At 39.9% G+C, this 25,034-nt stretch overlaps 1 protein-coding gene across 1 annotated transcript in view; it reads left to right on the top strand.

Annotated features, from left to right (window-relative positions):
• Window positions 1–1,892: 1,892 nt before the first annotated feature.
• Window positions 1,893–25,034, top strand: part of HSD17B12 (hydroxysteroid 17-beta dehydrogenase 12) — a 153,812-nt gene continuing 130,670 nt past the window's right edge. Inside the window, exon 1 of the mRNA XM_026512081.4 lies at window positions 1,893–2,193. Coding sequence (XP_026367866.2) covers window positions 2,034–2,193 — 160 coding nt within the window. The 5' untranslated portion in view covers window positions 1,893–2,033. The remainder of the gene's footprint in view (window positions 2,194–25,034) is intronic.

Genomic DNA, 25,034 nt, shown 5'->3' on the forward strand with positions numbered 1-25,034 from the left:
TCCTAATAAGTTCTAGTGTGGTCCATAGACATACATACAAATGCAACACAAACACATATTATTAGTTTATTTTTTTAAGATTTTATTTTTAAAAAAAGATTTATTTATTTATTAGAGAGAAAGAGAGTGCCAGCAGGGGAGGGGCAGAGGGAGAGAGAATCCTCAAGTGGACTCCGTGCTGAGCACGGAGTCTGACACAGGGCTCATCCCACCACCCAAGATTGTGACCTAAGCCGAAATCAAGAGTCCCCCGCTTAACTGACCCGAGCCATCCAGGCTCCCCTAAGGTTTTATTTGTAAGTAATCTCTACACCCAATGTGGGGCTCAAACTTACAACCCTCAAGAGTTGCCCACTCTACTGGACTGAGCCAGTAGGCACCCTTGTATTATTGGTTTATAATAGCTCTCTTCTCCTCCTTCTGCCCTATTCTAAGGAGCATGGATATCTTGAGGGCAATAATTGGTGAGCAATGATGAATTGGGATATATGCATTTGGGGCTATACTGCCCGGGAAGACTTTGGCTAGAGGGAGATGTTGTGAGAAAGGAGTAGTGGGATTTCATTGAATTGACAGGCAGCCTCAGCCAAGGGTATCAAATTCAATTAAAACAAAATGTGCCTGCTCAACTCACGTGGCTGAATTCTCCTTGACAGTTGACAGTTTGTAAAGAACAGTAACAGCCTTAGGGTTATACTTAATTAATCTGATAAGAGGGTGGAGAAAGTGGGGGATTGGGCAGGGAGAGATAAGGCTCTGAAACTAAGTATTAGAAAATTATTACATTAGCTTCAAGATATGTTGAACTGTTGATCCTTACAATTATTACCCTTAAATTCTTGCCTTTTAAAAAAGTCTCGAATCAGCAGTCCCTACTGGCTAAGAAAAATTTTAGGTGTTTTATATAAACCCAAATCCATGCCAGAAAAGGAAACAAAAACTCTTGGTGGATGAGAGAGTAAGTGCGAAGCACTCTATTGCATCACACAATCTCTCACGCTTACCTTGTGGAACTTTGCCGAGGTAGTTTTCTTATCTTTACTAGGACCATACACTTTTGTGTCCCCTCGCACCCCACCTCCCCCCACAGAAAATGTAAATTAAAAAAAGAAAGTAAAACAAAAATCTCCATTGTCCTTTAAGGTCCGGTTAAACATGGAGTCCCTTCTCCAAACTACTTATTCATCAAGCTGTGTTCCTCTATTTTTCATTCATCTTACAGCTCTTATGCCACTGCGTATTATAGTTATTTGAGTCTGTGAAGTTATTTGTCTTGAACTCCAGGGCCTTGGGAGCAATGCTGTTTAATGCTCAGGGCGAGAGGGAGCATTAAGAAGGTCCGCAATAAGGGCATGTAACGAGAGGGAAGATGCGCCGTGAGGGGGACATAGAAATGGGAGATGCAAGGCTTTATTCGGAAAAGTTTATGGGGACAATGACAGCATATTTAACAATGATATAAAAGTGTTTAATACAGAGGTGAAAATAAAACCATAATTCCACGCCCACTTCTTACTACCATCTTCCCATTCACTAGCGGCTTCTTAGACCCCATTCCCTCCTAAATCCCGAGCTCAAACGAGGCTGGGTCTCCCTGGCCAATCGGAGCGCAGTCTTCCGCAGTCGTGAGGACAGCTACAGCCAATGAGAGACCTGGGCGATTTGGTGGGGCGAGACAGGCCGCCCTCTGGCGGAATCCTGGGGGCGTGGTGACGCGTCGGGCGGGGCTGAAGTTTGATTGGCAGGCGAGCGATCAGCAGGCTCAGAAGAGAGACCCGGCCCGGTGCGCGCGAGGGGGGACATGGGCGGGGTAGCGAAACTGGAGTCAACCAATGGCTGGCGCACTACGCACAGAGGGAACCCTAGATCACCAATGGCGGCACGGATATGGCGCCGTGGGCGGGGTTTAAGGCCAAAAGAGGCGCAGGAGCAGCGCCTGTTAGTGTCGTCCTCACCGTCACGGCGGGCGCGTCTTCCTGGGTTCATTCATTCGTTTTTCCATTCACGACGGTAGTAAGGCCTAGTTGAAAGCCATGGAGAGCGGTCTTCCTGCCGCCGGCTTCTTGTACTGGGTAGGTGCAGGCACCGTGGCCTACGTGGCCCTGCGCATCTTCTACTCGCTCTTCACGGCCCTTCGGGTCTGGGGTTTCAGTCACGAGGCAGCGGTCGGACCCAGGCTCGGAGAATGGGCAGGTGAGTGCAATCCAGCGCCGCCGGCCCCCTCGCTCCTGCGGCGGCTCGCGCGGCTCCCGGCCGGAGTCTGGCCGGTGCTAACCAAGTCCGGGCCCAGTGCCTGGCCTTCCCCTTTCTAGGTCCCCTCTCCCCCATGAGGCTCCTGCGTCCCTTGTACCCGCCTGGCCCCTTAGCCGGCTGCTGGCTTGCCTCGACTTGTAGAGTTTTTAAATAGTAAATACGTTGTTGGCCCAACTCAGCGGATCTGAAGTGCCGCTTGGTGGGTGCGGGAGCAATCTGGCCTGAACTCCAAGGGGTTTGTGTCCTTTAAGCCATTCTGGGTTCATGGCCCGGAGTCAGTCACCTTGCTGCCTTTTCAGTCACACTCTGCGCACCTAGGTTCGCCCCTTATTGAGTGTTTTTAAAATAAGTTTTTCGCTTGATTGAAATAGTGGCCCCCTGCTAAAGATGAAAGGCATTCTGTTGACTTTTTTGGGGGGCGAGAATGGACATGGAATTTCAGAAGTCTTTCTGCCTTTCGGAAACTTGCCTCTCTCCAATAACTTGCATTCGGCCTTGTTCAGGTAATTTACAAGGCTTTTGTTTTTTGTTTTGTTTTAAAATTCTCCTTAAACTTTTCTGGAGGCCTGGTGTGTAACATAATTATTGCTTCTGCAAAACGGTAACTCTCCGTGTAGAAATCAGAAATACTTTTGGCAGAACGACGCTTACAGGAAGAAGTATTCCTCCAAAGAGCTAAGCATATGGATCTTGTTCCATTCAGTTGGAGGATTTTAAAAGTAGAGGAGAAAGGTCAGATTGGAGAAGTTGGGAAAATTACCTGCAGGGAAGTTTTGCGCTTCTTTTCTTTTTTGTTGCTTTTCTGTGTTTTTCGTTTCTTTTGCTCTTTTTTTTTTTTTAAACCAAGTGGTGTGATGTGGTCGTTGTCTCTAGTTATTTATTCTGTTATTCCATGATTGAATATACACCTCACCAAGCATTTGATTGAATTTTGGGATGGTTAGGGGTTGCTTTCAGACTAGGCTCAACAAAGGTACACAAATAATGGAACTCCATATTCTTCACTTTATTCATACAAAAACTTTTAAAAACTTAGTAGGAAAAACATAAATTAATTTTCGGGGACAGCAATGTAAAGAGGACATATCTCAAGTAGGAGTGGATATGTAAGAGTTCTGTCCATGATGTGAAGCAGCTGTTCACATTATAATACTTATTTTTTAAAAATCACTTAGTGTTTTCTGATATTCCTTGAGAAACAAATGAAGTGCTCAACTTGATTGTAATAAAGTTTATGATTTCACAATTGACTTGCCCAAGTTCTCGATTGTCACATTTGGAAAACTTGCTTGTGAACTTTTGAGATAGTTACACAAGATTCTAGTGCATTAGGAAATCACATATCAAGATAAAGTTTGGTGATTTGTAAGCAAAGAGCCATGTTAATAACTTTTTTTAAAACTATCTAAAATAGACCGTTGTGATTAATAACTCAAATGGTCCAAATCATCATTGAAAAGATTTGTCCCAGAGGAAGGATACTTGCTAAATTGAAGGAAATATTTAAAAGATTTAAAAATGAAATTTGAACCAGAACACTGGGATATAACAGAGAGGATCGTAGTGTCATAAAGTGACGCTGTGATTGTTGAGTTCAGTCTACCCTGGATTGTTAGAAAAATCTCTTTTTTAAGTATTTAAGCAGAAGAAATGATCAAGTTTTTATTTGTAACATTACATATATGTGATAGCCTGGATCTTAAAGTATTTCCTTTACCTCCCCAAATTCAGGGACTCTTTGAAAAACAAAATTAAGAATACTTCATCTTAAACAGTTTCTTTGTATCAGTTGGAGGGAGGAACTGAAATAATTTGACAAACAAAGCAGAGATGACACTTGAATAATTAGGGTTAAATGTGATTAAAATTATGTAGATAATTTGTTCAATCGAAGTTAGGATTATTAGAATGAATTTTTGTGTATAAATAGCACTAATAAGTTTTCTCCCCTATAAAATTGGTATCTTCATCTGGTGCAGCCTTCTTTGAATAAATGGTGGTAGCAGGCAGTTTTTCTACTTTTTAGTACTGACATTTAACATCTTCCTCTCCATAACCAATTAAATATTTTAAGTGTGATATAGTAATGGTCATTGAATTGATAATATATTTGTATTCTTGATTCTTAAGTTTCTTCATGTAAGTTTGTTTAATTCCTCCTCAGATTTTAGAATCTGAAGAGGAGGGAGCTTGGACCCCCCCCCTTTCTTTTTTTTGTCTTTTCCCGACAGTAACTGGTGTATTGATCAGATTTAAGTGCTTCTAAACTTAAAAACAAAAGCTTGGAAAAGTAAATAAGTCATGGGGATATAAAGTACAGCATGGCAACTATAGTTAATAATATTTTACTGCAAATTTAAAAGTTGCCAAGAGATTAAATCTTAAAAGTTCTCGGGGCGCCTGGGTAGCGCAGTCGTTAAAGCGTCTGCCTTCGGCTCAGGGCGTGATCCTGGCGATCAGGGATCGAGTCCCACATCAGGCTCCTCCGCTGGGAGCCTGCTTCTTCCTCTCCCACTCCCCCTGCTTGTGTTCCCTCTCTCGCTGGCTGTCTCTCTGTCACATAAATAAATAAAATCTTTAAAAAAAAAAAATAAATCTTAAAAGTTCTCATCACAAGGGGTGTCTGGCTGGCTCAGTTGATGGAGCATGTGACCCTTGATCTTGGGGTCATGAGTTCAAGCCCCACACTGGGCAAGAAAAAATTCACAAGAAAAAAATTCTGTAAATATGTACGGTGATGAATGCTACCTAGACTTACTGTGGTGATCATTTCACAATATACACAACTATCAAATCATTATGTTGTATACCTGAAGCTAGTATAATGTTGTATGCATTATATCTCAAGAAAAAAATAAACAAAACCCCAAAAGCTTGTAAAAACACGAAAACAGGTATGCTTTGCAATCAGTAAAAATAATTCAGACCCCATATTCCTTAATCTAGTTAAGGTTTTAAGACCATGCATTACTTGGCCCATATTGTAGTTCATCTCCTTCATGTAATCCAGAGTTAAGTCATCTCTTTTCCCTAGTTCTGGCCAGTACCATTCCCACTCAAGTGAGTTACTCTCACTAGCAGGTGGCTTTTGCCACTTTTGCCTGTCGTTGTTATGGGATACTTCCCGTATTTCCTAGGAGAACAAAGAGCTCCTATGGAACTGGAGCTTTAGTAGCTCGAAGGTTCACTGTAGCAAGTAATCAGAAGAAGATTGCTAGCAAAAGTGGTCAGTTTGTACTAAATAAAGGAGAAAACAGTCATTACTGTGGAGCAATAAAGAATGTAATCTGTAGGCTTTGGTTTGAGCATACATTTTGCATTTATTTGAGCAGTTTCCATCATTGCAATTCATCTAAAATGACTGATAGCGAAATAATGTGGAGGTGATAGATGGAAAGGCAAGGTAAGTGTACTTCCAAAGCCAAGATACTTTATAACTTTAAACTCAAGACTGTACTATGAGCTCTTATTTTTAGTTTTTAATGGAGAGGATATTGCTCCAGGCAGCAAAGAATAAAAGATCCACTAAGCAGTTAGATTTAAAAAATAGCTTTATCGAGATATAATTTATATACCATACAATTTACCCATTTAAAGTGTACAGTTCAAGGGGCACCTGGGTGGCTCAGATGGTTAAGCATCTGCCTTCGGCTCAGGTCATGATCTCCAGGTCCTGGGATCAAGCCCCATGTTGGGCTCCCAGCTCACTGGGGAGTCTGCTTCTCCCTCTCCCTCTGCCTCTCCCCTTGCTGTGCTCTCTGTCTCTCTCTCTCTCTCTCTCTCTCAAATGAATAAGTAAAATCTTTAAAAAAAATTGAAGTGTACAAGATTTTTATTATAGTCACAGGGTTGTGCAACCATTATAATCTAATTTTGGAACATTTTCATCCTCCTTTAAAGAAATCCCATACCCATTAGCTGTCACTCCCCAACCCTCACCCCCTCGAGCCCTAGTCAACCCCTAATCTACTTTGGGTCTATATACATTTATATATATGCCTATTCTGGATATTTCCTATAAATGGGATCCTACAATATGAAGTATTTTGTGACTGGCTTTCATTTAGCACGATGTTTCCAAGGTTCCCTCATGTTGTAGCATGTTTCAGTGCTTCATTTCTTTTTATTGCTGAATAATATTCCATTCTGTGGAGTGAGTTTAGATTTTGCAAAGGGTCTTTACCTCTGCATTTTGCTGTTGGCACATCTATATTAGCAGATCCCTGAGATTTTGCAGCTTTGGATGCCGATGAAACTCATTGGCTCTGTAGTATTCCAAGGTTTTCCTACCTCAGTGGACAATGAAGACTTAGAAAGGTCGTGGGGTGGAGGGGTTCTTTTGTAGAAAAGCCATTCGTCGAACTGGCTTTGCTTAGCCAAGCTCCAAGAATCAAAGGATTCTCAAAATCGGGTGTGGTGCATAATTTCTGTTTTTACTTTGGATAACTACACCGGATTGGTCTATTTACTTCCAGTGGTCGAAGGCTGCTTGAGTAACCAGCACCCATTGGCAGTAGGTCCCTTTCTTTAACTAGGCTTTGAGGTATCACATGATTTGAGGAATTATGTATGAAATGTTAATTATTTAAATTGGCAAGCCCAGAAGTAATATTAGTAACTGCCATTTATTGAATGCCTTAAGGGTTCCAGGCACTTGACATGGATTATCTTTAATCAGTCTTTGAGCTATGCCCTATTATCCCCAGTGTTTAGAGGAAGAAACGGAGACTTAGGTAAATGCCTTCCTTTGTCGGTGGGTTCATAGCTAGTGAGTTGGAAGCTGAGGATTTGAAGCCAAGTTGTCCATTCTGCAGTAAGCACATGCTTGTGTGTTGGTGATTGGTTTATAGACTGCATGGGTACTTGGGGGGTGGATTCCTTTATGTCTTAGGAACATACTGCTTTATTTTATTTTTTAATTTTTAAATTATTTTTAAAGATTTTATTTACTTGAGAAAGCGCGCAGGAGAAGAGAGAGCACAAGCCAGGGAAGGGGCAGAGGAAGAGGGAGAAGCAGACTCCCCACTCAGTAGGAAGCCCGACCAGGCCCATCCCAGGATCCTGAGATCATGATCTGATCCAAGTCAGATGTTTAAGCTTTTATTTCTCTTGAACTCACGACCCTGAGATCGAGAGTCATGTGTTCTACCAACCAAGCCAGCCAGGTGCCCTGGAACATACTGCTTTTTAATCGAAGGCACACTTTCAAATTTGCACGGGCTTGGTGTTTCTGGAAGCATTGTGGACTAGGTAGTATGTGTTGGAATCAAGTAGCTCGGGATTGGTCTGAGAGAGCCGCCCTGCGGGAGCAATGACTGAAGGGAAGGGCAGAGTAGCTGCAAGAGCTGAGGTTAACAGCGGGGGTTAGGCTCTTGAGGCTGGAGATTGGAGGCCCTTATGAAGCAGGGCCTCAGTGGCTGGAGCCGGAAGGGGTGGGCGTGAGGTAAGATGAGAGTGGAGTGGGGAGAAGGAACCAGGAAGCAGGGCTGTTTAATCTCCCAAGAACAGGGAAAACAGGGGCACCTGGGTGGCTCAGTCGTTGTGTCTGCCTTCGGCTCAGGGCCTGATCCTGGCGTTATGGGATCGAGCCCCGCATCAGGCTCCTGTTTCTTCCTCTCCTACTCCCCCTGCTTGTGTTCCCTCTCTCTCTGGCTGTCTCTCTCTGGCAAATAAATAAATAAAATCTTAAAAAAAAAAAGATCAGGGAAAACAAGTGAAGGGATTTTAAGCAGAAGGATGATGTCATTGAGTTGCGGCTTTAAACAGAATCCCTTGTTTCTATGACCTTCCCGACATGGTTGCATTGCCTCAGAGATGGACCAATGCAAGTTATTCAGATAATCTCAGTCAAAATTGCCTTAAAAAACTCCAAAGAACCCCAAATGCAAATTCATACTTCAGAGTGTGGGAGGCTGCTTTTGTGCCCTTCCTGATTATCACCTCTCAAAGACCATTTGTCCCTGGGGGAAAAATCTTATCACTGTGTTGTGGGAAGTTCCACTCTTACCAGGGCCTGGGTGATAGGGTTGTTGCATGAACCCTGAAACTGGGTTACTGCTTTCTTGAGGTCAATCCATAAAACCATGGTGTGGTAGTTGAGAAGCCTGCCACAAATCCCGCATCCGAGGGAATGCTCTGTTTTATTTACTCACTTTGTCTAGTGAAACAAGGGGTTTGCCCTATCTCTGACTGGCAGTTCCAGGGAGACTATCCAGTTTCTGTAAAATTATCTTTAGCACCATTAAGTGAAGTTATTTTCTATATAAATGATGAAACCAGTGGGGGAAGGGAAGAAAGGCTAGCAGACTTAACATTTAGAACAATTACTGTGTCTCAAGAGTATTACATTGGTTAACAGTAGTGATAGTGGGAAGATTAGCTTTGGAATCAGCAAGGGTGAGCTTTGCTAGTGGCTAAAATGTTTGACGTTGGGCAAAGATAGTTAATCTCTGAGAATAACTTTCTTCATCTATCAAATGGGGCTGATACCTTTCAGGAGTATTATGACAATGAAATGAGATGTAAATGAGGCTCTAGTGTAGCCCTTTGTGTTTTTTATGGATACTAATAGTTAAGGACATTTTTTATTTGTATACATTACTCTTATTTGATAAAGAGGAATTGTTGAAACCAAGAATAACATAGTTTACTTTAGCTGATAAACTATTAGAAATTTGAAGTTATGGACAGATCAATTAAGAGGTAATTAGTGTTACTCGAGGAAGATTTCTTGCTTTTGTGAAAAGATTTACCAAGTGCTTCCCTGAAATATGGCTCTCCTTAGTGAACTTAAGATATGAAGGTTTAGGAAAATTTGGTTATGTGCAACTTTTCAATTAAATTTGTGAAAATCTTAGAATTATCTTTGACTCTTCTTCTCTCACCCCATATACAGTCTATTAGGAAATCCCATTGTCTCTCACTTCAGAATATTCAGAATCTAGCCCCTTCTACCTTCTGGTATAAGCCACTGAAATCTCTTGCCTTGATATAACGGCGGCCTCCTGTCTCTCTGATTCCACATTGCTGCCTGTCCCCCTCCCCCAGCTGATTCTTAAACAACAGCCACAGTGAACCTTGAAAAGCTCAAGTTCGATCATGTGATACTCCGCCCAGATCCTTCCAGTGGCTTCTCATCCTGTTCCTGCCGTCTTTTACCTCTGACCTCATCTCTGCCCACTTTTCTTCTCTCTCTCTCCCAGTCATTTTCACTCTTGCTTGAACACGCTCGCTTGAACTCACTTCCTTGGACATGCTTGACCCTGCTGCCTTGGAGCCTTTGGTTATTCCCCTTTCTGGAATGCACCAGGTGTGGGGTGTTTTGCTTCCGTTTTGTATTTTTTTGTTTTGTTTTGCAAAATGTGCACACCTTTTTCCTTTTTTGTTTTAAAATTTCAAGTGACACACACCTAAAAAACGAGATTGAAATTAAACCAAGGCTGGTTAGGCGTGCCTGGGTGGCTCAGCTGGTTAAGCATCTGCCTTTGGCTCAGGTCATGGTCTCAGGGTCCTGGGATAGAGCCCCATGTTGGGCTCTCTGCTCAGTGGGGAGTCTGCTTCTCCCCCTCACTCTCCCTGTGCTCTCTGTCTCTCAAATGAATACATAAAATCTTAAAAAAAAAAAAAACTAAAAAAACCCACAAAAAACCAAGGCTTGTTAAATAAAGACTGGTTACAGAATTATTATATTATAGCAGGGTCAGGATAATATTTTGAAAGTGTGAAATACAGTGAGATCAAAAAGATGTCCTTGAGTAGCATTGGTAATAAGCTACCCTTTCTTCATATGTGGTTTTAGGAGATTGTTACAGGAACCCAACCACTCTGCCACATTTAGTAAACATTTAACTATTAATAAAATTTTGGTAATATATAGATTATTTATCTCCAGATCCTTACAAAATTCTTGGAAATAGATTTTCTTTTATTAGGAATGACTTTTCCAATTAAAGTTTCATCAAAACCTTGCTAATTGGTAAGGTTGAGTGAATTAGTGAAAAAAAAATTAATTCTAGGATCTGTTGACCAAAATATAATTTCGTTATTTTTGAAGGCCTGATAAAATATGCCCATGCCTTCTAAACCTTCAGACTTTTTGAATTTTTGGAGACATTAAACCAAATTCCCTGGGAAATCTCTTGGGTGGGAAAGCCATTGACTGGTAAATGTTTATAGCCAAATAACTTCTAGAAAGTTAACCACAGAGCCTTGGCTCTCTAGTTTATTTGCCTCATGTAAAGAAATGAATACAACAGTTGGTTGATAAGTTTTACAAAACTTTAGTCAGTCATTTTGTGAGAAACTTAAGAAAATTGAAATGTCATAAGGAGGCAGAAGAGAACAGTGATGAAGTAATGAAACCAAAAGGGCTGTTGGTGACCTCTTCAGTCGAACTATTAGGGAAATAGGCTGCAAGATCATGTTTGCAGCTAGAGAATGGCCAGGCAAGGTGGGTCAGTGGCAAAGGGCGGAGAAGGGTGGAGACCTCTGTGGTAGACTGAGTAAAAGCAGTGGTGGAAGTGATGAGCAGCTCTGACACAGAGGAGAAGAGATTTGTCAGGGTGAGCAGTGGTAACAACGAGGATGCTGGAAGGACTGGACTTCATTACCTATTTCTGCAACAGGTATGGGGCAAAAACAGCCCTCCCTGTACAAGAGCCTGCCCTCTAGAAGAAATGACGTGCACCTCTAGCCATTGAGGGTACCGTATGCCATGCTCTCACTGCACCCCTTCACAGACGTTAAGACTGGGGGAACTTTTTCATTGTATGCAGTGGTATAAGCCAAGTGAGTTGATCCAATAATCTCTTACCTACTATCTCAGCTGTGCTTATCCCCCCAACTACAGATTATGTTGATGACACTGAATTGCCAGGGAAATATTGTATTGTTTCAATACGTGTTCCTCAAGGTGGCCAGGAAAAGCTACAGTATATTTAGAAGTTTAAATGCCAGTTTTAGTGCTCCCTTAACATTCCTAGTATGTAGAAAACTCATTCTCCAGATTGGTTTTACTGTAATGACTGGCATTAACTGCTCACGACCAAGCTAACTCCAGTAGAAATATTGCCAAGCTTGCTTTAATGATAGCTGAACTTCCAGACTTGTCACATAAACAGAGTTGATACAGTAAACAGGCTTTCCTAATCTTGCACATTCAGTTTAATAATTTTGCTAGGGAACAGGGCGCTGCTGCTTATCTGTGTTTTCCAATACCTCGCATTGCCTGTCATGTGAAAGGAGGTGATGATCTCTTTATAGATAATGTGGAAAAAAACTCACAGTGGGTTAGACAATGGTGTTCACACGCTCTGAATTAAAGGAGGCTGGATTAGTGAAATTTTACTGTAATGATGACATCTTAATTTGCAAAGTGATTTTGCAAGCGTTCTCAAATGATTTCCACAACAACCCTTGAAGCAGGTTAGGGTTGGTTTTGTTATTTCTACATAACATGCCGGGAGCAGAGGGAGATACGGTGACTGGCGTAAGGGTTACAGCCAGTGGCAGAAGAAATTGAATCTAGGTTTTTGGACTCCAGGCTCCATATTCTTTCCACTGTCCTGCCATAGTTCCTGATAACGATGATTTTTAAGGCAGCTTGGAATACCCATACAAGAGCTTCTAAGTTGGAGACTTCCTCAAATGTTGCCTGGAAGTGAAAGGTCTATTTATGCCATGACAATATCCAAACTCACAAGGATCATAAAAGTAACGGGATGTGCTTGTTAAAAATAGAGAGTCCAGGGCTTCCCTATAGACCTACTAAATCCAAATCTCTAAGAAAAGAATGTGGGCAAATGTATTTTTAACAAATAAGATGATTCTTGAGATCACACATTTTGGGAGACACTTCTCTATGGTCAAGCTAGCCCTAGAAGACGACAGTGGACTGAACACGTGCAGACTTTTTAGCTGGATGTCTATTCTTGGTACCAGGGCTTGATTTATAATAGTGTTAAAACTTCCAGTGATTTCTGTACTAAATATTTACTTATAATTTTGACAGTGAAATAGAGATTCTATTTTAGGCTAGTTCTGTGTTTCTGTATTTGAAATAGATTAGGGGGAAAAAAACGCCAACCACTTGGAACTTAAGTATGTTGCTATACAATGAGAACCACAAGCAGCACGTCCCTTATTTCCCAGTAAAGGGTTAGTAAAGACTAATTGGAGATTTGGGGTAAGAGTAGGGATCTCAATAAGAGTGATTTTTTGGTAGATGCAAAAAATAGAAGCTTTAATTTAAGTAGGACCATAGAAAGATAGCTGAAGACTTTGGAAACTTAACCAGAAAGAATTGAGAGAATAATATTTTCTTATTTTCTGTTTGTGATACTATTTTTTTTGGTGGCTTCATTTTTTTTTTTTTTAAGTTTATTACATTTAGAGAAAAGAAAGCTTTAAGTGTGCTTCCTTTCTTTATTAGGTGGATTTTTAAAAAAATCATCTTTATTGTGAAATTAATGTGATGCATACTGATGATTCTTTTTTTTTTATTTTTTAAGATTTTATTTATTTATTTATTTGAGAGAGAGAGTGAGCAAGCACAAGCAGGAGAAGGGCAGAAGGAGAGGGAGAAGCAGACTCCCCTGCCGAGCAGGGAGCCCCATGCAGGCTCCATCCTGATCTGGGACTCTGGGATCATGACCTGAGGTGAAGGCAGATGCTTAACAGACTAAGCCACCCAGGTGCCCCATACTAATGATTCTTAAAGGGCCAAGAAACTAGAGAAAATGTTCTAATTATTTTTTTCTTTTTAAAAAATGTTAAGTCCTCCAAATGATGAAGAAAGAAAACGGTCCTAGGTTTAATCAGAAGAAATTTCCCTTTTAGTTGGCTATGTGCCATACTCAGGACTGAGTATGAGAATATATGTGGTGAGCAAGAAGCCATAGTCTCTGCCTCCATTGGTCTAGCGGAGGACACAGGTCATTACCTAAGTAGCTCCAGAAAGTGTAATAGGACCAGCTTTGGGGGCAGTAACCTAGTTCAGGGGCTTATAGAAGGTTTTCTAGAAGAAATAATGTTAAAATCCAAAGTATGGAAGAAGAAGAGTAGAGGGAAGAAGATGATAATGTTAATAATGGTAATAAGATGTAATATTTATTAAAAAACTAACCATGTACCAGATCCTTTTCTAAATACCTCAGTGAATTTACTTAATCCTCACATAATCCAATAATGTAGGTCCTATTAATATCCCCATTTTACTGAAAGGAAGCTAAATTAATAGAGAGGGCAAATGATTTGATCAAAGTCACATAGCTAGTAAGTAGAGGAGGACCTAGGATTTGAACTCTGTCTCCTGAACTTCCTGTCAACTACTCTGCAGATTACACTGATGAATTAAAGATGAGCAGGTGAGGGGAGTTGGAGGACAGGGGAGTACTTCGAATAGAGGGACTGAACATTCAGGAACTTTGGGCTGAGAGTCCTGGAGGAGAGAAGCAAGAGGTAAGGCTGGAGAAGTGGGGGTTGGGGGTGTGGGTGGGTAGTCATAAAGGACCTTGAGGCTCTGGTGGGGGTTTTATTTATCCTAAGTACAGTGGGAAGTCATTGAAAGATTTTAAGCAGTTGAATGTCATGATCAAATTTATATTTTGGACAACTGCGATTTTGAAAGAATGGATGTGAAGGGAGCAACTCAGGAGATAGGACATCAGCAGGAGGGTGGTGATGGTGGTGGTGGTAGCAAGCCAGGCATTGGGTAATGGTGATTTGGGTCAAGATAATGGGGGCAGGGACTGAGGGAGGGAGTCAGATGAGAGAGAGGAGGTGCAAGTCTTGGGCCTTTGTCATAAATAGGTCATGGGGGTGCAGGAGACCGCAAAGTCAAGAAGAACTGTGATATGTCTGGACTCTGGGCAGATGATGGCACTAGTCACTGATGTTGGAAACATGAAGAGAAGGAGCACGCTCTAGGAGGGAAATAATGAGATTGATCTCTGACAGGTTCTGTGTGGATGTCAGGCAGTCTTTCAAGATATTAGCACCAGACTGAGTCTAGAGTTCTAAGTTCTTTACCAAAGTCCTTTGGTTCAGCAGTCATTTATAGTTGTCATAAAGAATGTGCTATAGGAAAGTTTGGAGCCTCAGCATGTAATTTAAGGAAAGGAAGAACAATATTTTTGAATGGCTTGCATAGAGTGTATCCCGTGTAGCACTTTGCGCCTTAGCTTGGTAAATTTTGCTGCTTCCTTTTAGGCAGAAAAGCAGGGCAGTATGGTGGAAGGTATATAGAACTTATCAGAAGATTTGAGTTCATCTTCCACCTTCTCACCTTCAACACCTGTTAGCTGTGGAATCTTTGGTCAGCCACTCTATTTCATCTCTTAAATATGTCTAAAGATACCCACTTTGTCTTCAGAGATGTTAAAAGTGTCTGAATCCTCTTTGTAGACAGTACAAAGCATTTTACACATATTAGACATTGGGCCTTTTTCCCCTTTCTGTTTTCAATTAGAAATCTAGAAATAGAATTGCCCCCGGAGTTGATTAAATTGTTTATGTGAGGTTCAAATTGCTTCAGAGATTTATTTTGAGATGTGTTGCAACTTTGTCGTGATCAACACCTGAGTCTCCTCTGATGTGATTATCTATGTCAGTTTTAGAATGTACCTAAAACAATTTTTTTTTTACAACTTTGTGAATGTAAGCTGGGTTTCTGTATTAAAAGTGAAAGTGATTTAATCACAAATTGTGTTAGTTTTAAAGAAGTACCTTAAGCTTCAACTTTATTTTTAATATACACCAAAGCTGTGGTTAGGTATAGTGGATTAATGATATCGTTAAAATATTGGTAGCAAAGTGTTATTTCACTGTGGTATAATTGGAAGACTTTCAAACTTGACATAACTGTTTAAAGTCCCATTGTTGTATTATAAGCATTATTATAAAAGGTGATTATAAGTTCCCGTCATTTCTTACTCAATACCTCACTGTTCCTGTCTCAGGCTTAAAGATATTTAGAGAGTTCTTTTTTCTTTAGTGAAAGATTTTCTATTGTTCTCATCTTTATTTCAGCTAGATTCTTATGAATTATGAGGTTGATGACAAAGCAGTATCTTTTAGATCTCTATAGCAAAGGTATTATCTTAGAAATGAGGGAATGTTTTCTAGAATGTACTTGAAATCTAAATTTTTAAAATTTAGCAAAGTTTAGGACCATATATAAAACCCAAATCTTTTAATAATATTTGCTTCAAAATACATTACCTCTTTGAAATTCATGAGTTAATATTTTTTTTGACAATTTATTTGTTAATATTACAGCAACTGGAAACATTTGCTTTTCTCTCCTTTTGCATTCCTGTCTTTGGGTTGTCCCAGAAGCAGATGTTGAGGGATAGGGATTCAGGTACAGTCAGTTTATTTGGAAGGTGATCCCAAGAAACACCAGTAGGGAGTGAGACAGGGAAGGGAACACAGCCAGTACAGAGGGCATTATCAAGCACTGTGGTGAACTAGAAGCTGATCCCACCCCAGAACTCTAGAGCTAGTGCAGAGCACAAGTTTCAGAGTTATCTCACCTGCAGGTCCAGGAAGCTCAGATATTTATACACCAATGGCCATTAGTCATTGGTTGAGGGCTGTTGATGGGGGAGGAACATTAAGTTGATAGAATTCTGTCCACTGTGCACTTGTAAAAAAGTAAAAAGTAAAAAAGTAAAAAGAGGCAGAAGGAAAGGTGTTTGGTGAGGATGCGATGGCCTGCAGCCATCCTTGGGACCAGAGAGTACAAACTGGGAAAGAACCAACACACTGAGGGCTACAGAACAGAAAGATGGAAAGCACCTAGCTCTTGAGCCTGTCACTGAGCTTCTTTTTTTTTTTTTTTTTTAAAGATTTTATTTATTCGACAGAGAGACAGCCAGCGAGAGAGGGAACACAGCAGGGGGAGTGGAAGAGGAAGAAGCAGGCTCATAGCGGAGGAGCCTGATGTGGGGCTCGATCCCTTAACGCCGGGATCACGCCCTGAGCCGAAGGCAGACGCTTAACTGCTGTGCCACTCAGGCACCCCTGTCACTGAGCTTCTGAACGCACTTCCTGTGGGGGTGCCTTATACTTCCTGTTATTTTGAGATAATAAATCCAATTTTTCTTAAAGCTATTTCTGTTACTTGCAGCTGAAAGCATCCCAACCTACAGATTCAATAGAAAAGGAGGAAAATTTCTTATTTCGAATAACAATTTATAATTAAAATCCTGTAGATTTGGGCAAATGTAATTTATTGCTGTTCATTTTCTTTTGAGTATGGTTGACACTGTTCATTCAGAAACTGAAATGGATGAAAGGAAGCCAGCTTTGGTATGAGATATTATTGCAGGTCTCATTAAATAAAATCGCATTCCTGATTATGCTGGTCGTTGAATATTGGGCTTTTATTTTTATTTATTTATTTATTGCAAAGGTTTATTTATTTGAGAGAGAGAGTGTGCGCACAAGCTGGGGAAGGGGCAGAGGGAGAGAGAGAGAATCTTCAAGCAGGCTTCCTGCTGAGCGTGGAGCCCAATGCAGGGCTCCACCCAGGACCCTCGAGATCATGACCTGAGCCAAAACCAAGAGTCAGATGCTTAACCGACTGAGCCACCCAGGTGCCCCTGAGAATTGGACTTTTAAAATTTTTTTTCCTTTTTTTTTCTGTGTTTCTTTTTCTTCTTCTTCTTTTTTTTTTTTTAAAGTTCCATTTCTCTTTTTTTTTTTTCTTTTAAAGATTTTATTTATTTATTTGACAGAGATAGAGACAGCCAGCGAGAGAGGGAACACAAGCAGGGGGAGTGGGAGAGGAAGAAGCAGGCTCATAGCAGAAGAGCCTGATGTGGGGCTCGATCCCATAACACCGGGATCACGCCCTGAGCCGAAGGCAGACGCTTAACCGCTGTGCCACCCAGGCGCCCCCTCTTCTTCTTTTTTTTTAATGATTTTTTATTATATTATGTTAGTCACCATACAGTACATCCCCGGTTTCTGATGTAAGGCTCTATGATTCATTAGTTGTGTATAACACCCAGTGCACCATGCAATACGTGCCCTCCTTACTACCCATCACCGGTCTATCCCATTCCCCTACCCCCCTCCCCTCTGAGGCCCTCTGGACTTTTAAATTATTTTAATGCCTAGGTCTACAGTTTATAAATCCCAAGAGAATAGGTGTGTAAGAATTGTCTTATTGCCAATACTTTTTGAGAACTGTTACCAAATGATTCAGGAATATTGGGTTTTCGGTTAACTTGAAGTAAATTTCTTAGTATAGTCTACTTTAAGTTAAAGTATTTATTTTTAGGGAGTACCTGATAATCTGGGTAATCTTGACCCAGTGTAGTTTGACAGAATTAGAAAAAGATTAGGACTATGTATGAAGAGGTGAAGATGGTGTGGGCATGTGTATGCGTGGGTTTGTGTCTGTTATTATCCTGAGTGCATATTTCTCTCTAATCCATTCCAAAGCCAATAAGAAGTCAATAGTGTTCATTATCCTGGTGTTAAATTTTTAGCTCTGCCATTTCCCCATATTAATATACTATTAAATAAAAAAATTATGAAATCTGTTTCAGATATTCCTGGTTTGGGAAGATAATCAAGTGTAAAATTAGAGATTGAGTGTTATTTAAATTCCCTTATTTTTAAAGTCCAAATGGTGGGGGAAATGTGCCATCTGGGTCACTGGAAAGCTGGAACAAAGATATATAGGAACTTGGGGACACGGACTCTGTTTTGTGTACCAAGTGGAGATACGGCCTTACTGATGCTGAATTTGTTACAAGAACCGGGGGACCCTGATGTATGTGTATGAATATTGTCTTAAAAAGAATGTAGAGATTCTTTATCTTGATTACCAGTAATGCAATGCCCAAGTCTAGAGGGACTATAGTGCAATAAGAAATCAAGCTTCTCAGTCTGTCAGGACTGATTGGCTGTGTACTTGGCTGTGTACTATCAAAGGAAGCTGTACTTCTTTTTGTGGTACTGTCCCATCTGATACGAAGGTTTGCCCTGTGAATGAAGGTGTGTGTGTATGTGTGTTCCATGTGCGTTCTTTCCCTGCCTTCCTCTTTTATATACAAAACACTCATTGGCCCTGGAAAGATGACTATTCTTGTATTTAAGGAACAAGTCTTATTTAAGGTAAGGTACTGTTGATTAATAAAAGAATTTGATTCTTTGATAATGGATCAAAGGCAAGTACAAGAAGACTAGGACAGCTTTTTTGTTACATATTTATATTACTATCATTTCTGTCCCTTATTGGTTTTGGTACCTCCTTGGGCATGGGACCTATATTGTGGCTATATCATCAAGGATAAGATATCAGCAAGATTGTATCCTCTATTCTTGAGTTCTTTTAGTACTTCCATAGTTATCCTTTCATGTATGAATATTTGGTCACCTTTGCTGTACCAGACACTTTGCAATGTGCTGGGGGCATAGCAGTGAGCAAAATGGCCAAAGTCTTGGCTCTCATGGAGCTTGCATCTGAATAGGGAAAGATGGACAATAAGCAAACAAGTAAAAATTTGGTAAGTCTGGTGGTGAGATGCATTAAGAAGAAAAATGAAGCAAGGTAGATAATAGACAGTAACAGGAGGATGGAGGGAAGTTTGTATTCTAGGCTAATTTACATAAGATCGTTAGGCAAGATTTTCCCATTAAGGTGACATTTGAACTCAGACCTGAATGGAACTTTCTCTCGTCACTCCAGCCATACTGGCCTCCTTGCTGTTCCTTGTGCATCTATAGCACAAACTCTGTACTAAACTCTGCCTAGAATACTCTTATGGATAGTGATGATTTAAATAAAATAGGGAGAAGGATTGGGAGTGATCAATTGTGTTGTCAGGCACGTGGAATTCCTTCTCTTAGAATGCCAGAAGTGAGTCTGGCTGCTAATGCATTATGTTGAAGACCCTAGCTGGGACTTTTGGGGTTTTTTTAGTGAATCACTTTTAAAATAACATATATAATTTGTTTAAAAATACATGATATATAGATGATTTTTTTTTTAAAGATTTATTTATTTGAGAGAGAGTGCACGTGTGCGGGTGCGGGGCCGGGGGGGGGGGGCAGAAAGAGGGAGAGTGAGAATCTCCAGCAGACCCCCCACTGAGTGAGGAGCCTACCAGCCCGGCCCACCGAGATCAGAGCGGAAATCAAGAGTCAGATGCTCAACTGACTGAGCCACCCACTTGCCCCTCAAAAGCAATTTTATTTTATTTTATTTTATTTTATTTTATTTTATTTATTTATTTTTTTTTTTTAAAAGATTTTATTTATTTATTTGACAGAGATAGAGACAGCCAGCGAGAGAGGGAACACAAGCAGGGGGAGTGGGAGAGGAAGAAGCAGGCTCATAGCAGAGGAGCCTGATGTGGGGCTCGATCCCACAATGCCGGGATCACGCCCTGAGCCGAAGGCAGACGCTTAACCGCTGTGCCACCCAGGCGCCCCGCAAAAGCAATTTTAAAACAACAAAAGACCAAAGTTTTATAACTTCCTCTGAAAACTGTACATTTATTGACTTTATCTAGAAGTGCAGTATTTACATGTCTCTTTACTAATCTTTTTTCTAAATATATTGAAAATATTTTGCACTACACCCTTAGGATTGCTTAGGTTTATAAAGAAAAGGGAGCTGTGAATGAATTGCCAGATAGCATCTCCTATTGGCTTATCTCTAAAATGATAATGCAAAAATAGAAAATAAAAGCAAGTATTTTTGCCAAGCATATGATTTATGTCATAGCAAAAGAACTGAGTGATTTAACGCCGCATTTTCATGGAAATGCCTTGTTGAGACTCTAGGAGCTGTGTATACTTTGTTGAAGAGGACAATTTCTGTTTGTTTATTCTGCAGGTTATTCTGTACCTAGAGTTGTTCTTTCCCACTTTTTAAAAAATCATTCTTTGCTTTCCATCTTATCTTTTAAGGATACTTTATAGGTAGTGGTGTTTAGAACAAAATTGTGTGTGTGTGTGTGTGTGTGTGTGTGTGTGTGTGTGTGTTTGTCTTAGCTGTTAGCCAATTAGTGGTTATCTTTTATAATGATTTTTCAAGAACAGAGACATGAAATTCAGATATATTACCGAGAGATGCTTTTTGATAGCAGCTCTAACCTCGTCTCACCTACACTTTTTCTGGAACTGTAGAACAGACCAAATTAGGTTTCACCAAATTTTCTTTTAGCTAACTGTGCCCTCCAGTGGAGAAAACACAGGGCAGTGAAGTAGCCCAAGTAATAAAAGCAGCAGGGAGGAGAGGATGTAACGCATCCAGGTAAGATCCAAGCTGCATAACTATTTTCTACACAAAAGAGGTTGTTTTCACTCATCACAAGCAAGAATATGATGCATGAGTACCCCGTGAGTTTGTTGAAGATCCAAAGAGGGATTTATTAGCAGTGTTTTGACATAATTGCCTTTCACAGAGTAACTGATTCAGTGCGGTGCTGTGTTTCGTACCCTCCATAATGACGTATTCAGTTTATGAAACATTCGGCAAGTCTAGTAAGAGTTGAGAGTATCGAGTAATTGGATTTTCCCCCCCTAGAATGAACTCAGATGATGACTTTTCATTTTTATTTTTTTTAATTTTTGAAGACAAAAAATACCCTAAATTAATTTAGTGGGTATAAACCAGAAACATTTTGCTGCAGCACCTACGTATGAGCTTAGCACTCAGAAAATTGTGAATTGACCACTACCCTTCTCTTTTCTAAATAGAAAGGGCTGCTCTTTGGTGCCGTGATTCCTGGCCTGAATTTGGTCTCTTGGTGTCTGTGGGAATGGTGACTGCACATGCCTGAGCCCCTGAGAGCACTGCAGCAGCTCGTGATCAGAACACGGGCTGCTACACGTGCAGGGCTGGGCTGGGCACCGGAACCAGACTTAGGGGATGCTGAGTTTTGCTGCATGATGATGTGCACATTGTGCCTGCAGGCTTCCTCTTTCTCTGCCAGGGGAAGGGAGGGAGAACCAGATTACTTAGTTGAAGCAGAAACAGAAAAGATTTGATAGTAGTTTGGCATTTGGTGCAAATTGGAGGAATGCTTCACTGAAATAATGTAATGAGTAATATCTGAGAAATAGTAAACACAGGCTTTCTTTTTCTTGACTCTTACAAAACTTGGGCCAGTTGTCCTTACAACAAATTGTCACTTGAATTTTTTTATAGGTCCAAGAAATAGAAGCTTCCTTCTTTATCTTATGACTATGTATTAAATAAACTTTTTTACATTTAGAGTGATTCTTAAAATTTAGGCATATGGAGGACAATTAGAAATAAGAATACCTGATTAAAAACCTTAAATTTATAAGATTTTAAGCAAGGATCTTTGCATAGTAAAGTTTAAAAGGCATAGTGTCTTTCGTTTGAACTCTCTTACAGAACAGCATGTATTTCTTAAAGAGATACTGCCAAACTGAACTCCTTAAAAAAGGCATGGTATGTGGACTTTTAGAAGGGAATTTTGAAATTTTTGAAGGAAAATGATAATATGAATGTGATTTACATTTCTTAAGAATTCTTTACCTTTATTCTATCCTTTAAATAATGAATTACTATGTTTATAAATCTGTAGTAACTGCAGTCACTGAACTCTAGAGGGTGCTGGTGAGCACCAAACACTTTCTGCAAGTTTGTATTGAAGATGATTCTTATTAGTGAAGTTTCCTCTGGGTTTTGATATAGTACTTGAACATGAACACACAGCTTGCCTCTCAGGAGACTCCAAAGCAAAGATACTTTGTGGTTGTTGTTGTTTTTAATTGGGTAAATAATTAACCATTGCACTTTGAAATTCTTTGAAAATTCCATTGAATTTGTGCACTTTCTCTAAACCATCTTTGGATCCCACTTTTGTTTAATATCTCAAAAGAAAAGACCTAATTCATGGCTATAAAATGTAAGTCTTAGTACTGGATAAATTTGTCTTTTTTTTTTCCCCCAGAAAGGAAGGGAGAGAGGGAGAGGGCAGAGAGAATCTTAAGCAGGCTCGGTGCCCTGAGTGGATCCCCATGCAGGGCTTGATCTCATGATCCTGAGATCATGATTTGAGCTGAAATCAAGTGTCAGATGCTTAACCAGATGCCCCAATTTGTCATTTTTTTAAAGGTAAGTTTGGGGGCACTTGGGTAGCTCAGTCGGCTTAGCATCTGATTTCGGCTCAGGTCATGATCTCAGGGTCTGGCTCTGGCTCAGCAGGGAGTCTGCCTCTCCCTCTGCCCCTGCCCCTCCTCCTGCTTGTGCTCTGTCTCTCTCTCAAATAAATAAATCTTAAAAAATTTAAATTCAGGTAAGTTTGCAGAGATGTTTATTTTATCTTTAGAAAGGAGCCATTCAAAAGTGTACACTGAAGTTAGGTTTTAGAGAATTAACATTTAGCTCTTAGGGTCCCAAATAACATATGCCTTATATATCTTAGCATGTAGAATACTTTAAAACTGTAGTGTGGTATATTAATTTGAAGAAAATGATCAGACATTTAGGACTGGAAGGCTTTAAGACAATCACTCCCTTATTTCAAATTCTAGAGGTGGTGATGTTGAAGATGTAGGTTAAGAAAAAGATCTACCTTACAAGGAGAGTACTTTGCTAAACAAAATCAATTGTCTTTAATTAGAATATTAGTCATGTCAAAGGGTGAATTTTAATGTAAACTTTTTGCTTCCTATCAACCTATGAAAAAATGATGTATTTCCTTTTTCTCAGACTGTGCCCCCCTTTTTAACATTTCTTCTGAAATATCCCACTGTTTTCATTACTGCAGGCTGAAAGCCAATTTGGAAGACTTCGCAGCAATTTGGTTTGAAACTATGTTTCTTTCATTTAAGGCCGTGTTGTCCAATAGAACTTTTTTTCTTTTCTTTTTTTTTTTTTTTAAGATTTTATTTATTTATTTGACAGAGAGAGCACAAGCAGGGGGCAGGAGCAAGGGGAAACGGAGAAGCGGGTTCCCTGCTGAGCAGGGTGCCCATTCTGCTACTATATCTCCCAGAAATCTTGACCTGAGCCAAAGGCAGACGCTTAACCAACTGAGCCACCCAGGCGCCCTCCAATAGAACTTTCCATGCATTTTTATAATCTTGTCTGAGATACTGTAATATGTAAGAACCTTATTTTCAAATAACTGCACTTAGTGAAAAGAAGAGGAATTGTGTCCTGAAAACTAAGTTGCTAAGTCTAAATAGACCTAAGTAGGTCTAAAATCCTGTGACTCTTAAAACCTACCAATTAAATTGTGTTTGCCTGTTTGGTGTGTCTCAAGCCCCGAAGGTTTTCTTTGGTGCTTTTGGATTAAAGTACAGATACATAGGATAGAATAAGTGACTGCAAAATGGAGTGACTGATTAAAGGAAAAAAGAAACAACAAACCAGAATTCATATGTACGTGTGTAGGAACATTATTTGGGAGTTGATACGCTTTTCTGAATGTCCTCAAGTGTAATAAGACTTCCTATTTTGAGAGTAAACTTGAGTATTGGAAAGAGAAAATTTGTGCTCATGTCTGGTAAATAATGATAAAAGGTTTGAATAATGCATTATAGTTTCCCAGGCAGTTGCAGTTTCATCTTCTGCTTGGATTACTTGCCCCTTTTTACAGATGAGAGAACCATGATTTCATCAAAGCCACAACACTCATTCACGCAACAGATATTTGTCTCTTACTATTAGATGTAATTTTCTAGGTTACTTCCCTGGAGGAGCAGGGAATCTATAGTAGGGGCAATTAAACAAAAGACCAAGAAATTGTAATATGATATGTCCAATACTATGTGATATGATAATATAACATTTCTGTGGTTTCAGTTATCTGTGATCTACTGTGGTTCTGGAAGCAGGTGATTCTCCTTTTGATATAATTGTGAATCACTTCATATCATTGTATAGGCATTGATTGTATCATCTCATACTATCACAAGAAGGATGGGTATAGTACAGTAAGATATTTTGAGAGAATACATTCACATAACTTATTGCAGGGTATTATGATTGTTCCATCTTATTAATTATTATTGTTAATCTCTTAATGTGCCTAATTTACAAATTAAACTTTATGATAGGTATGTATGTATAGGAAAAAAACATAACATGTATAAGGTTTGGTACTGTGTGTGGTTTCAGGCATCTGCTGGGGCTCTAGTGTGTGTGTTGGGAGACTACTATATGTATGCATAGGATGCAGTGGGAGAGCAGAAGCACCTGGAGTGGGGGTGATTGATGAGAATGGCAAGAGTCCTCCAGGTGAAGAAGGCAGGGGAAGGGCACTCCAGGAAGAGGAGACAGCAGGGGCAAAGGTGTGAAAGTGCTAATGTTCTAAATCAGGGTATAAATTCAGTACATTGAAGATATCTGAAAATTCAGGTGCACAAAATTTACTCGTGTTCTTATATCATCTTGACCTTGTTTTTCTTCTAGTTCAGTCTGAAGAAGGGCTGGGCTAAAAATAGCTCCTGGTACAGTGATAAAACATCCAAGTAACAATTTCAAGGAGAAAGTTAAAACTAGATTTAGTTATTTGGCAAACACTTACTTACAATATTGATGGGCTAATTAAAAATCACTTTATTTATTAAAGCAGATCCCTAAAGGCCTCTCCTTGTTTTTAGCTTTATGGGGCTTTAACTCATGGCTCTTTTTCCAGGGCCTCGAACAGTACCTGGCACGTATTAGATGCTCAGTAAATATTTGGTGAATGAAGAAATGAATCCTACATTATTATTTTAAAAGTCACTGTGAATGTTTAAAAGCATTAAAAATGTGTTTTTTCAAAATTTAAACATTT

Source organism: Ursus arctos, unplaced genomic scaffold, assembly GCF_023065955.2.
Source record: "Ursus arctos isolate Adak ecotype North America unplaced genomic scaffold, UrsArc2.0 scaffold_23, whole genome shotgun sequence".
Classification (NCBI taxonomy): Eukaryota; Metazoa; Chordata; class Mammalia; order Carnivora; family Ursidae; genus Ursus; species Ursus arctos.